Below are 13,510 nucleotides of genomic sequence, written 5' to 3'. Positions count from 1 at the left end.
CTGACCTCAGGTGATCTGCCCGCCTCAGCTTCCCAAAGTGCTGGGATTACAGGCTTGAGCCATCATGCCCAGACTAAAGGAGATAATATAGTTAAGAACTCGCTAATAAGTTTGCACCTAGTGAGGCCTAGTGGGTTCTATCAGCAGTCATTACTATTTGAATATTTTAAAAGTTAATTTCAGCTTTAACAATGGCCAAATCTTTGGAACACTTGGGGCTCTAGGTGTTTTTCTCCCTCACTCCAGATTTCACCACCATCCTGCCTTCAGGAGCTTCTGCATTTGTCATCCTCCGTTACTGCAGGAGTGTAACTCAGGTAGAGTCCAGTGGTTCTTGCGTGGGTGCAAAGCTCTGGCATTCCTGAGGCCGCTACCCAATCCCCAGGTCCTCAGCAATGCAAGTAATCCTCTTGAAAGAAAATCTGTTGTTTTGCCTTGATTACTTCTGAGTCCAAAGTAAATGAAGAGAATTGGAAATCCTGGCTAGGTAGGGCCTGAGAGGAAACCCTGAAGCAAAGCAGTAGAGACTTTTAAGGATTTCCAGGAAGAGATAGAGGTATGCAAATCTGTCACATATAGTTTTCAAAAGTCTACTTTATATTACTACCTTTTAGTCAATGAAATCAAAACCAAAAGTCTACTTTTTATTACCACCTTTCAGTCAATCACATATACAGCATGAATCAAATAGTAATGATTTCTTGCTTGGCTTGGGGAATCTTACTCTAATACATAGTATACTTTGGAGACCATAAATCAGTATTATCTTCATGGGCTCCAATCTGTGTTAAAAAAAAAAAAAAAAAAAAAAAAAAAAGTCCAGGCTGCAGCTTGTCCTAGTCAAAGCAAATTACCTTTATACAGCCTTATTACTGATTATATCTGTCTTTCGAAGAAGACAGATTCATATTTTGGCTTCAAAATATATATTTAGTTCACTAGTGTTAAGCCAAGCTAAGTAATTTACAGTAGCTTTTCCCCCTAAAACCTAGATTAAATAGCAGAGATGACCCAATCCAAGCTCCCAAGAGTGATCCTGGCTGTGCTAGGAGCAGTGGAAGGAGGTGTGTTGGCAAGAAGCTGCTGCAAAAGGACCTATAATAAAAAGTACTTTTCTCTTTTTTTCATGCTTGATCTCATAAAGGGATAGCTCTCAAGCTTGAGTGTGCATCAGAATCACTCAGAAGATATTAAAACACAGATGACTAGGCCCCTCCCCAAGAGTTCTGATTCCTATTGGTCTACAGGGTAGGGATTCTCAGTCAAATGCAAACCTGAGAATTTGCATTTTTAACAAGTTCGTAGACGATGCCAAAACTGCTGGTCCTAGAACTACACTTTGAGAAATGCTGTCACAAAGGAACCTAGTTTTGAGACTTAAAATTGTCACTTACACAAATTTGAATTCTACTCTGAAACACTCAACAATTGCTTGGATATCTCATGGCATATCATTGTGTCATTACTACATAAAATGACCGGGCATTAATAAGGGAGCTGTAGAGAGTGTTGTTCAAATGGTTTACTTTCTCAGGCCTGTCCAACTCCAAGAACTTTAGCCATACTTAGAATGAATTCCATCACTTTTAGTTGAAGTGAACTTTGATTGACCTGCCCATGTATGCCTTTCAAAGGCTTGCTCCCAAATCCAAGCCTCCTGTTTGGCCACAGAAGCAGCTGCCATTATGGATTCAAGCCAGATAGTGTTCATTTTGGTAAACAGGAGGCACTCAAGAAGCCTGGAAATAACATTGCAGATAAGTAAATGCAGCAATTTTGCATCTGTTCCGTGCTTCCATTAATTTTCTTAACTAGAGCTGAGCAGAGCAAACAAGTAGGCTTGCCCCCATTCCTGTCTTTCACTAATCGTTGTAAACCTTCTGTTGTGATATAAAAGCTGTTTATAATATCATTAGCATCTGCTTAGGCTCACTTTGAAACTTACTGGTGAGTCTACATTTTTCTTTCTCGGAAATTTCTCTTCTAGTTAAACACCTTAGTCGCTTCTTTCTAAGTGTTCAGTGCTGGAATAGCCTCAAGGAGAGTATATCTAGGAGTGCTTCGACCTCCAAAACAGTCTGAGTATTCCCTCCTAAATGGCAGCTATTACCCTCCTCCTAAGCTGCAAGGCCTCACAGGTGCCAGTTGAGTTAAAGCCCAAGAAGGCAGGTGGAATTGGCAGTCGAACCTGAAGCTGACTCAACACCCCTGGCATGGTGGAGGGAGGAAATTCTAGGTTTGCTGACCCTCACAGTGGCAGCCAAGGTTGTATTCTCAAACGTTGAATGACACTGGGTTTGCATCACGTGTCTTGAAAAAGGAAACTAGATCTTGGCATAGCAGAGAAGCTGACTCGCAAAGCTGTCCTGGAGCTCTCAGCCTGGGAACGAGGGACTACACACTAATATTCATTCATCCTTCTGCTCACTTGTTCAAGCATTTACTGAGTTCCCTTTGGTACCAGACATAGTTCTAGGCTATGGGGATAGGAAGATTAAAATCTCTGTTTTCAAGTAATCTTATTCTAATGAAGGAGCAAATAGCAACATCCTTAAAACATGGAGTAAAAGGTATGTGCTATAACATCCCTTCTCAAAGGGGGCAAAAATTGGCTCTTACAAATTGGTTCTTGTGATACCTTAGATATTGTATTATAATAGTTTGTGGCCCTCCAAATCTCAATCATACCTGATTGAATTCTAGTCCTTAATATTTGATTTCTCTTATTAAAAATAATTTAACTCTTTGAGAGCAAGAATAAAACTAAAAGTATAGAGACACCGGAAGAATGCACAGGAACTGTGGGGCTCATAGGAAGGCCTTGAGCCCCTCCAGCTAAGCCACCAGGGAGCCTTCCTGAAGGATGAGACTCTGAGCCAAACTTTGAAGTAAAAGTAGAAATTCTACAGGAGAACATGTGGGAGAAAGGTGTTTGTGCACAGGGAGTAACAGGTTCAAGGGCTAAAGATGTTAGGAAAGTGCTGTTTAAGGAATTGCAGTGGTTCTAATGAAGAGAGAATTTAGCAGGTTGGATTGGGATGGGAGGGATGGTGTGACTCTCTGGAGTCCAGCTCTGCTCCAGCTCAGCTCTTGCAAAGGGGTTGTATTTTGTTCTCAAAGAACTGAGGAACCGTTAAGAAGCTTCAAGTAAGAGAGTAACATATTCAGATTTATATTTTAAAAATCTTCTAGGAAGAAAAAAGAAGGAATTATATGTTGACAGCACTGGCGAAAACAAAAGTGGGCAGGAGGGGCAGAGGCTGGATTCCAAGCAGGAAAACTGTTTAGGAGGAAATCATTGCTATGAAAAACTGGGCAGAGCCAAGATGAAGTCCTCCTCGAGAGCAAGTGGCAGTGGGATGCTCCGGAGAGCTTACCTTGTGGGCAGATGGACCATATGATCGGGAAATGACTATGTGCGGGCAGCCGCCATCACCATCTATGAAAGAAAGCCAGAATAATTAAATATCTGTTTACACAAGGCATCCACGTAGGGCTTTCTAAGGGAACTGATATTATTTTCTTTTTCAAAAGCTTGTCATTAAATTCAAAATATATACAAAAATAAAAATAGCATAATGAACCACTGTGCATCACTCAGTGTTAACAGTGATTTGCTTAAAACCAACTTTGCTTCATCTCCACTCTCAGTCTGGTTTATCCACCCCACCAGTGGAGTTATGAAGAAATTCCAGGCATCATTGCATCTTGTAACTATTACTAACGTATGCCTTAAAAATACTCTTTTAAAACACATAACTAAATAACATCATCAAAATATTAGCAGTATTTTTATTATAAAATATTCAATGTTCACATTTCCCAGATACATATAAAATCCTAATTAAAATCAACTGTTTTTTTAAAGCAATCAGATAGATAGATAGCTGGCTTTTTTTTTTTTTTTTTTTTTTTTTAAGACGGAGTCTCGCTGTGTCACGAAGCCTGGAGTGCAGTGGCAGGATCTCATCTCACTGCAACCTCCAACTCCCTGGTTCAAGTGATTCTCCTGCCTCAGCTTCTTGAGTAGGTGGGGCTACAGGCACATGCCACCACGCCTAACTAATTTCTGTATTTTTAGTAGAAATGGGGTTTTGACATGTTGGCCAGGCTGGTCTCAAACTCCTGACCTCAGGTGATCTGCCTACTTCAGCCTCCCAAAGTGCTGGGATTACAGGCGTGAGCCAGCCATTGTGCCCGGCCAGTAGATACCTTTTTATAACAGTTGGTTTTAATTAGAATCCCAAGTGATCTACTCATTGCTTTTGGTTGTAATTTCTCTTAAATCTCCCTTTTCTCCTTTTTTTTTTTTTTTTTTTTTTTTTTTGAGACAGAGTCTCATTCCGTCACCCAGGCTGGAGAGAAGTGACACAATCTCAGCTCACTGCAACCTCTACTTCCTGGGTTCAAGTGATTCTTCTGCTTCAGCCTCCTGAGTAGCTGGGATGACAGGTGCCAGCCACCACGCCTGGCTAATTTTTGTATTTTTAGTAGTGACTGGGATTCACCATGTTGGCCAGGCTGGTCTTGAACTCCTGACGTCAGGTGGTCCTCCCACCTCGGCCTCCCAAAATGCTGGAATTACAGGCATGAGCCACCATGCCTGGCCAAATCTCCTTTCTCTTTTGTGTTTCTGGCAATTTATGTATTAAAGAGATCAGAAATCAGCTTCCATTTCTGTGATAATTTAAATAGAGCATCACGTCATCCTGTTCCACCCCAGTGTGATCACAGGAATGTGTCTTTCTAAGATCTGCCATTTTCTAGATTTGTATCTCCATCACTATCTAAACTCACTGGGTGCCCTAACAATTGCCTTCTAGTCACAGCAAGGACTCGGATGCCAATGAAAAAAGTCTCCAAATAGAGCAGGCTGAAACAGACTATCCTAAAGCCATTTACTTCATCTCTGGTATTATTTTTTCATCTTTGTGTCACAGGTCACATTGTCAAAAAATAACAGGGAATACTCACTCTGGGTTGCCTGAAGAACAAGCTGAGTAGAACCAGGTGCCCCCCTTCTCCCAACGAATGGGACTACCCCCAACTTCTCCTTCCCATGGACCAATGTTTGTTTTCATCTGGACTACAGTTTCAGCAGACACTTCCCACTGGTTCCTGGGCCTCTAGGTCCTGGGAAACTATCCTTCTCCCCGAAACCCATAAAGAGCTGATGCCCCAATCCAAAATGCTTGGCACCCACTGACAACTTTGTACTCATGCTTGCCTTATACAGAGAGCAATAAGGGGGTCAAGGTCTTTCCTATGGCATACACACCTCCACTGAATGGCCCACAGAGTGCCCAGCAGTAAACTAATGTTTAACTGTGCCAGGGGTTACTAATCGAATGACTCATTCAGAATTTCATCCAGAATATAGTTGATGAGGGCTGCAAAGTACATGTAATCTATCCAGTAGTACTCTGTTCATTTAGGTCAAAGCCAGTTCTGAAAGATGACAAAATACCATTCTGTGGGAAAATTTAGACTTTGACCTCTGCCCATTATTCAGTTACCCTCTATCTTGATGCTTCTCTCAGGAGCTCTTAGCAGATCATCAGCAGCCCAGAAGAAACTTGTGAACCAGCAAACAGAGCTGTTTTAGGCTTGATGTGGAAGCTTCTCAGCTGCTAACTTAAATTTGAGGCCAATATTGAAGATTTTATGCCCTAACATGTTGACTTAAGTATTGCAGTGTGATAGACGGTCTTTAGTTCTGAATGCATGGAGCAAATACATTCAGTAGAGTGCTCAGAAAGTAGAGGTGATGGCTGCATTCAAAACTGCCAGTCTATGGCCAGAAGTGAAGTAAGCGCTGGCGAGAGAGGATGTATTGCTTCCCACATTACTCTATAGACCTTTCATTCTATGTTCATCCTAATTCTTCACTGCACACACAAATAATTGAATTGTTAACTCAAGCTTTTCTTTTCCTCCTTATTTTAGGGTTTCATATCATAAATGAACAGCTGCTCACTGCAAAAATGTGGCCATGTTAATGTTTCATAAGGATGTAGTGTGACTATAAAAGCTGACTATTTTGTTAAAGTAGCTACTGAACCATTTCATTGTATCCTTAGGTGCAGCAATGAAACACTTCCTTAACCATTCACAGCTCCCAGGCCCAGGGAGTAAAACAAGAAATGCCCAAGAACTTTAAGCATGTCAGAAGCAAATAAAACGCTTTAAATTCTGAGACTTATTTGCAACCCTGACACCATCACAGTACACACCATGTTGAAGGTGGCCCATGACATCTTTCCGGCCAGTGCTTCAGGCAGAACACATTCACAAGTGTCTTCTGCTATAAAAATATTGAATAGCCAAAATTAGTTTATGACAGTGTGGCAGCCTGGTATACGCTGTTGAAGCACAGCTTACAACAGGTTTTACTCCACTGAAAGAGGAGAGATGCTGTTCAAACCTCCACTTCAATGTCAGTGAATTGACTGGTAGAACTCAGATTTGAAGACAGTCAGTGGAATGATATGTAAGAGATTCTAGATTTCTTGCTGTTGTCTTCAAGCTTACTTATCTAAGTTCCACTTAACCATATATATGTTATCATTTGTCCAATCCTTAGCAAAAATCACTATTCTATATCAAAAGTTAGCTTGCCTGTGAAGAAAACAGAAATAGCGTGTTCTGATGTCTTCTTTGTTACTGAGTGACTCTCTCCTCTCATATTCTAATGCCGCCTCAGCCACATGTTTATTTTGCAGGTGTTTACTGCACACTTATCAAATGCTAGGTAAGCACTGTCCTAGACATGGACACAGTTGAAAGGTCCTGCAGCCCTAGTTGGGAGGATCTCACAGATTTAAAACATAAGTGATTAGGCAGTGTTCCTCTTCCCTGGCACTGACAATGACTATATCCCTGCATTTGAATGTAAGATCCTACTAATGAAATGCTACTTCCCAAAATAATTATTTTCTGAGACATAATGCTTTGACAAGGATGTTTTGAATTCCTCCTTTATTTATGAATATATATGTGTCTTACTCGTTTGCTTTTTCCAAAGAAATCAATTACGATTCCCTGGCATTTATTGCAGATGAGCAAGAAAGTTCCGGAGCGATTATTTACACCGTGGAGCTTAAACGCTATGGGGGGCCCCTTGGCATCACAATTTCAGGAACTGAAGAGCCGTTTGATCCTATAATCATTTCAAGCCTCACTAAAGGGGGATTAGCTGAAAGGTAAAATATGAAGTAACTTATAATTACCTGTGTCTGAGATGGGCTTCGTTCCTCACAAATACATAAAAACATGCTCCTCTTTCTTTGGTTATCTGTTGGCTTTTAAAAATCTGCACAAAGGATTGATCTTAGAGCTTGAGAACTCTCAGGCAGAGCCCCGACTTGACTCTGAGGGGCATCTTACAGGCAGTAAAAGATGTCATGGGCTTGGCATTGATACTACTCTCTGAAATGTATAAACTGACCGTAATTGACTGAAGGTGGATTTGTATTGTGTCCATTTTGAGAGGAGGAACCTCAAGTTCAGGGAGGTTGAATGGCTTGTCCAATTTTCATTCAGCAAACACTTGCTAAGGCTCTATTAATTGACAGGTGCTATGCTTAGCGGCTGTGTTTTCAGGAAAGGATGATACAGGTATTATCTTTGAGGATTATGAGAAACACAGTGTAGTGATCCATTTTAATAATGTCTTAACATCTGGAATGTCCATTGTTTCCTTTGGCAGTGATGCACACACACAGACACCCACTCCCCACCCTCTGCTAAACTGCATTTCTTTCTGAGAAGTGTTGTCAGACATATAACAAACCCTATAAATAAATCTGTCCTCCAGTAACCTAGCTCAGGAATACACAAATGCATTGTTCCTGCTAACACTTGAAAACTGGTTAGCAAAATAGAGACACAACATTGCAGAATGTTGGAGCTGCCACGTACCTTAGAAATTAGAGAGACAGTCCTAGGAATCTTTGTTAGAGAGACACAAAGAGCAGATTAATATTGATCTAATTCAGCAACCTACTGGTAAAGTGTTCATGGCTATCAGCGTAGATCTTTTATAAACTAGAGACCCTTTATGAAAGAATGAAGAGGGTTTTGTTTGTTTCAGGGAAAAAAACATTCTTGAGAATTGGTATAATGGTAGGCTTGCTAAGCAGCCTCTCATAACCCGTGTGAGCCTGTGTCACCTCTGTTGCCCTAATTCCTACTGCCCGGCACAGCTGCCACTGCAAGATGTGGCCAGAGCACCGAGTCACAAGCTGCCCTGTGAGCTGGGCAATTCCTCACTTATTGCATTTCAAGTGAGCCAATAGAACAGGAGGCTGGCAAGCCTGAGTCACACTCTACAGCTATGTGATCCACTCTTCCACTGTTACAAAGAAATACCCAAGGCTGGGCAATTTATAAAGCAAATAGGTTTAATTGGCTCCCAGTTCAGGCCTTAACATCTGCTCAGCTTCTGGCGAGGCCTCAGGAAGCTTACAGTCGTGGCAGAAGGTAACGGGGGAGCAGATGTCTCACATGGCAAGACTGGGAGAAAGACAGAGAAGGGGAGGTCCCACATGCCTTTAAACAACCAGATCTCATGAGAACTCAGAGCAAGAACTCACTCATCACAAAGGGTACGGTGCCAGGCTATTCAAGAAGGATGTGTCTTCATGATTCAAACACCTCCCACCAGGTCCATCCCCAACACTGGAGACCACATTTCAACATGAGATTTGGAGGAGACACACTTCCAAACTGTATCGACAGCCTTCAATCCCATATAGAGTTCTGAGTTTTCATAACATCCCTGAGCTTCCCAGCTGTGAGTCTCTTCTTTTCCCAGCAAGTGCTTCCAAAGATAGATATGGTAAATATCAGAATTATATATTCTAATTTGCCAGTTCAGAATTTGGTGAGAATGGGAAGAGAAGCGGGGAAAAAACAGAGGTTTATTAGTTTATTGATCAATGAATTTATTTTCTTTTCCACATTTCAAGCAGTGTGCTGGGCCTTTTATGTTTGTTTTCCTATTAAATCTTCAGGGCTTCCCTATGAGGTGATTATCTCCATCATAGTTGAGGAAATTGAACACAAAGAGGTTAAAATAAAATACCCAGGTCAGGCAGCTGGTATGGTGGAGTTGGATTCAAAGGCAGTACTAATCGATTCCTGCATCCAGCCCTTTTCAGCGTTTAGAATCATCAGTAGGGGAGGCCTGATCATATCAGGGTCTGGCAAGTATCCTCATCTCTCTGAAGCTCACTACTGGTGAGCTGGGTACTGAGTGTGTTACACTTAAAATCTGTAGAAAGAAAGGATGCTCCATGCTACCCATCACTACATTTGTCACTCAACATTGTTCATTTTCTTGGGAGTTTTAGGGGACTTACCCAGTGGCTTGGCTTTCTTGGAATTTAAAAAGCACACAAGTCCATTTTAACAACTAATTAAAACAATTTTTAAAATTTTATTGGAAACTAAAAAGTAATCCACAACAGATGCAGTTATCTTATAACATTGCCCAGGAGAAAGCAAGGAGAAGGGACTTATGGAGACCCTTGCCAAGTCTTTATTACGCTGAATGTAAATGGTATGGCAGGGAATTTATATTCAGCACCATGCAGCGATTATTTCTATATCTCCTGTTACTATTTGGTGTTTCAGAACTGGCGCAATCCACATAGGAGACCGAATCCTAGCCATCAACAGCAGCAGCTTGAAAGGGAAGCCTCTGAGTGAAGCCATCCATTTGTTACAGATGGCAGGAGAGACTGTCACCTTGAAAATTAAGAAACAAACAGATGGTGAGTAGTGCGTTGGAAGCCACAATTAAGGATTTCCAGTGCATTTTCTTCCTGGAAAGAAAGTGCTAGTGTCTGTGTGTAATTCCAGGGAAACAAATCTCCAGGCACAGAGTATATGGTATATTTTTATTTAAATTTACTCTGATACTTAAGCTCCTTTCCTTTCGATAAAGCCCAGTCGGCATCGAGCCCCAAGAAGTTCCCCATTTCTAGCCATTTGAGTGACCTGGGGGATGTGGAGGAGGACTCGTCGCCAGCACAGAAGCCAGGCAAGCTCTCTGATACGTACCCCTCCACGGTGCCAAGTGTGGACAGCGCTGTGGATTCATGGGACGGGTCTGCAATAGACACCAGCTATGGAAATCAAGGTATGTCTTTACTTCCGGGGCAGTGGACTCATCACTGTTGAAGCCCATGCTTCTCCAAGATTAATCCTCTGCTCCATGAGGAGAGTATTTTCATTTAACTTGTGTCTGCTTCGGTGCAGCCATATTCATATTGAACACATTGAATACTTGCATTCAGCTGGCTGTGCATTTTTTTTTTCTAGTGCTTATGAGGTACTAGCATTTACCAAACACTAACAGGCCCCCATTAGATCTACTGATGGCCAAGTATCCCATCCAGAGCTTGTCTTTCAAGCTTAGATTAATATGAGGCAAACCGTACAATAAAGTGGCTTGTTGAATATAGTCCCCATTGTCTTATTTTTCAACAAGCTTTCCACAAAGATGGATTTGGGAGTTCTGAAGAGGTGTATAAGAGATTAGCCAATGGTTTCTGCCTCATTCCTGCCCACTCCTGACTTTTTTTTTTCTTTGAGAGATTGGGTCTCGCTCTGTCACCCCAGCTAGAATACCCTGACGTGATCATAGTTTATTACAGCCTCAAACTCCTGGGTTGAAAGGATCTTGCTGCCTCAGTAGCTGAGACTGTATGTACACACCACCACACCCAGCTGATTTTTAAAATTTTTGTAGATATGGGGTCTTGCTATGTTGTCCAGGCTGGTGTCAAACTTCTAGCAAGTCTTCCACCTTGGCCTCCCAAAGTGCTGGGATTATAGGCATGAGCCACCATGCCCTTTCCCTGAATGTTTATAATTAGAGAGTTCACAATATAGGAAAGTATAGAGTAGATTTTTTCTTCATAGGTGTCATTGTCATGTGAAGAAATACTATCTACATTAAAAGTTAAGCCTCACTCATGGAATATAAACACATAGAAGGTGTCAGACTGAACACACAGCATGAACTAATAGCTTCTTTTAAAAAAATGTTTTCTTCCCAGTGATCCATAGCATCAAAAAGAGAGAAGTATGTCAAAACTTGTTGTTTTTTCCCCCTCATCTGGGCCTTACCTTCTCTCGTGTCCTGTATAAATTCCAGCCCCTGAATCCTTTGTGTGCTCTGGATTTCAGTCAGTCAAATAAGAAAACACATGAACAGTTGAGAGAACACGTTTGGGTGTAAGCGCTGCTTTGTCACTGAGCTCACTGCACTTTGAGGAGAGTCTGTATCCAGTTTGCTCTCTCCTGGTTTTCCTAGTTTCTTTCAGCCTACCTATGTTGTGTCACTCTCTGTTAAGTCCTCTGGTTAAAAAAAAAAAAAATAGAAGGGAGAAAAAACTGGAAAAAAATAAAAAGAGATGATATTTCCAAGTTGTCAAGTTGTTATTTTCATTGGAGATGATACTGGAGTTTGGTGGAGAAAATACTTTGAACACCTAAATAGAATTGGGGCTTTAATTTATCTGGCAATAAATTTTTCCAAGTCATAATACCTTGTGACAAGTTTGCCTATGCCACCAAATAACAGACCTTCTGACTGTCTGAGAATTGACGGGCCACCAGAACACACTGGGTGAAGGACAGAAGTCACATTCGATCAGAGTAGACTCAGGTTTATTTATCAACGTATTGTGTATTGGTTATTTATTCATGTATCATTTGTTTGTGTATTGCTTATTAATGTGGAGATATTTTTGTTACCAGAGATTTTTGTGAGGGTGCTATTGGTATGAATGAGTTCTGCCCTGTAAGGTGGTCCAAAAGACCTTAGCTACTCCATTCCTTGAAACCATAGAAACAGGACCATGAGAAGCAAACTGAATATAGGACCTGCTCCTCACTAGTAAAAGATGAAAAACCATTTGTTATTTATGAAGCGTTTTGAAATTTTGAATCATAGTCATAATAGTACATTTTGCATTCACAATTTAGACATTTTTATGAGTTTGAGGGGAACTAAGGGCTAAGTAGAGACAATGGCAATCAGGATAGAATCAAAGTGCTCCAAGGTAATGAAAAAATAGTAATAATCCTTTATATATGTAGAACACTCTAGCATTTACAAAGCACTTGCGCATAACTAATCCTCATTAATTCTTGTAATGAACATGGAAGTTGAAGGCAGGATTTCAGTGTTTGGAAAGAGTTTAGCAGTCAACTAGTCTGATGTCCAGTGCAGCCCTTGATGCCAGGTCCTTCCTCACTGCACGCCGAGACACGCTGCATGGATTTGAGCACCCAACGTAACAGGCTGTTCCTTGTGCTGAGACATCCCCGACCCAAGTCTCCACATAGCTCTCATGACTTGAAAGCTCTCACTTGTGTTGAGCTGCAGTGTGCCTATTAGTCCTAGCTTTACCCTCAAGGACATTCTGAACTAAAGCCTCTTCTCCTGACAGCCCCTCAGGTACTAGGAGACAGCTATCAGACCTCAGTTGAGGCTTTTCTTTTCCAAGCAAAATAGCCCCCAAACTTTTAACCGTGCCTTCTATAATTTACTGACGAGTATTTCCATCATCCTGTGGGCCTCCTTTCTGAATGTACTCCAGTTTACCTGTATACCTGTTGAAGTGTAGCAGTCAGAAAGGAAAATCAGCCTGACAGCCCGGAGCAAAGCAAGCTTGTCACTGACATCACTGAAGACAGGAGAACTGATCTATGTACCTCAACATAAGAATTTTAGTGGTCATGGCACATCTGTCACTCATTTTGAGCTTATAGTCTTGTGAATGTGTTTTTTTTTTTCTTTACTTGTGATACACCACAGCTCTCCAGATTGTGCTTATGAGGTTGACGTTTTAAAAGCAAGGCACAGGTGGGCACAGTGACTTAGGCCTGTAATCCCAGCACATTAGGAAGCTGAGGTGGGCAAATCACCTGAGGTCAGGGGCTTGAGACACACCTGAGCAACATGGTGAAACCTCATCACTACTAAAAATACAAAAATTAGCCAGGCATGGTGGCACATACCTGTAATCCCAGCTACTCAGGTGGCTGAGGCAGGAGAATCACTTGAACCGGGAGGCAGAGACCACAGTGAGCTGAGATAGCGCCACTGCACTCCAGCCTGGGCAATAGAACAAGACTGTGTCTGAAAAAAATAAAAACAAAATTAAAAGCAAGGCATAGAACTGTACTTTTATTTTTCCTATTCAGTGTTATATTGTGAGATACAGCTTATCTTTCCAGCCTGTCCCTCCAGCCTCTCAGGAGGCTGTCCGCCTTGTCCCAGGAAGCCCCTGCACATTCTCTCTGTTCCCATTAGGGCTGTAATAGTTGCTTCGTTCCCAGGAAGCTGTTGCGCCTCCATAATGTACATCTTCCTCCTGGGGCTGGAAATGATGTCTTTGCAGCCACACTCCTTACTGTTCTCTGCTTCTTCTCTAAAATGTCAAGCTTGCCCCACTTATTCCTTCATCCAGTATGTAATGACTGGCTCAATATC

At 41.6% G+C, this 13,510-nt stretch overlaps 1 protein-coding gene across 11 annotated transcripts in view; it reads left to right on the top strand.

Moving 5' to 3' along the window:
* Nucleotides 1-13,510, top strand: part of GRIP1 (glutamate receptor interacting protein 1) — a 713,425-nt gene that overhangs the window by 661,338 nt on the left and 38,577 nt on the right. For all 11 annotated transcript variants that reach the window (XM_039472175.2, XM_074402865.1, XM_039472176.2 and 8 more), the window contains 3 exons: nucleotides 7,058-7,202; nucleotides 9,637-9,776; nucleotides 9,950-10,144. In XM_039472175.2, the coding sequence (XP_039328109.2) occupies nucleotides 7,058-7,202; nucleotides 9,637-9,776; nucleotides 9,950-10,144 (480 nt within the window). The remainder of the gene's footprint in view (nucleotides 1-7,057; nucleotides 7,203-9,636; nucleotides 9,777-9,949; nucleotides 10,145-13,510) is intronic.

The sequence above is a fragment of the Saimiri boliviensis genome, chromosome 7 (genome assembly GCF_048565385.1).
Source record: "Saimiri boliviensis isolate mSaiBol1 chromosome 7, mSaiBol1.pri, whole genome shotgun sequence".
In the NCBI taxonomy this organism is placed as follows: Eukaryota; Metazoa; Chordata; class Mammalia; order Primates; family Cebidae; genus Saimiri; species Saimiri boliviensis.
This window is presented reverse-complemented; position numbering and strand designations above follow the sequence as displayed.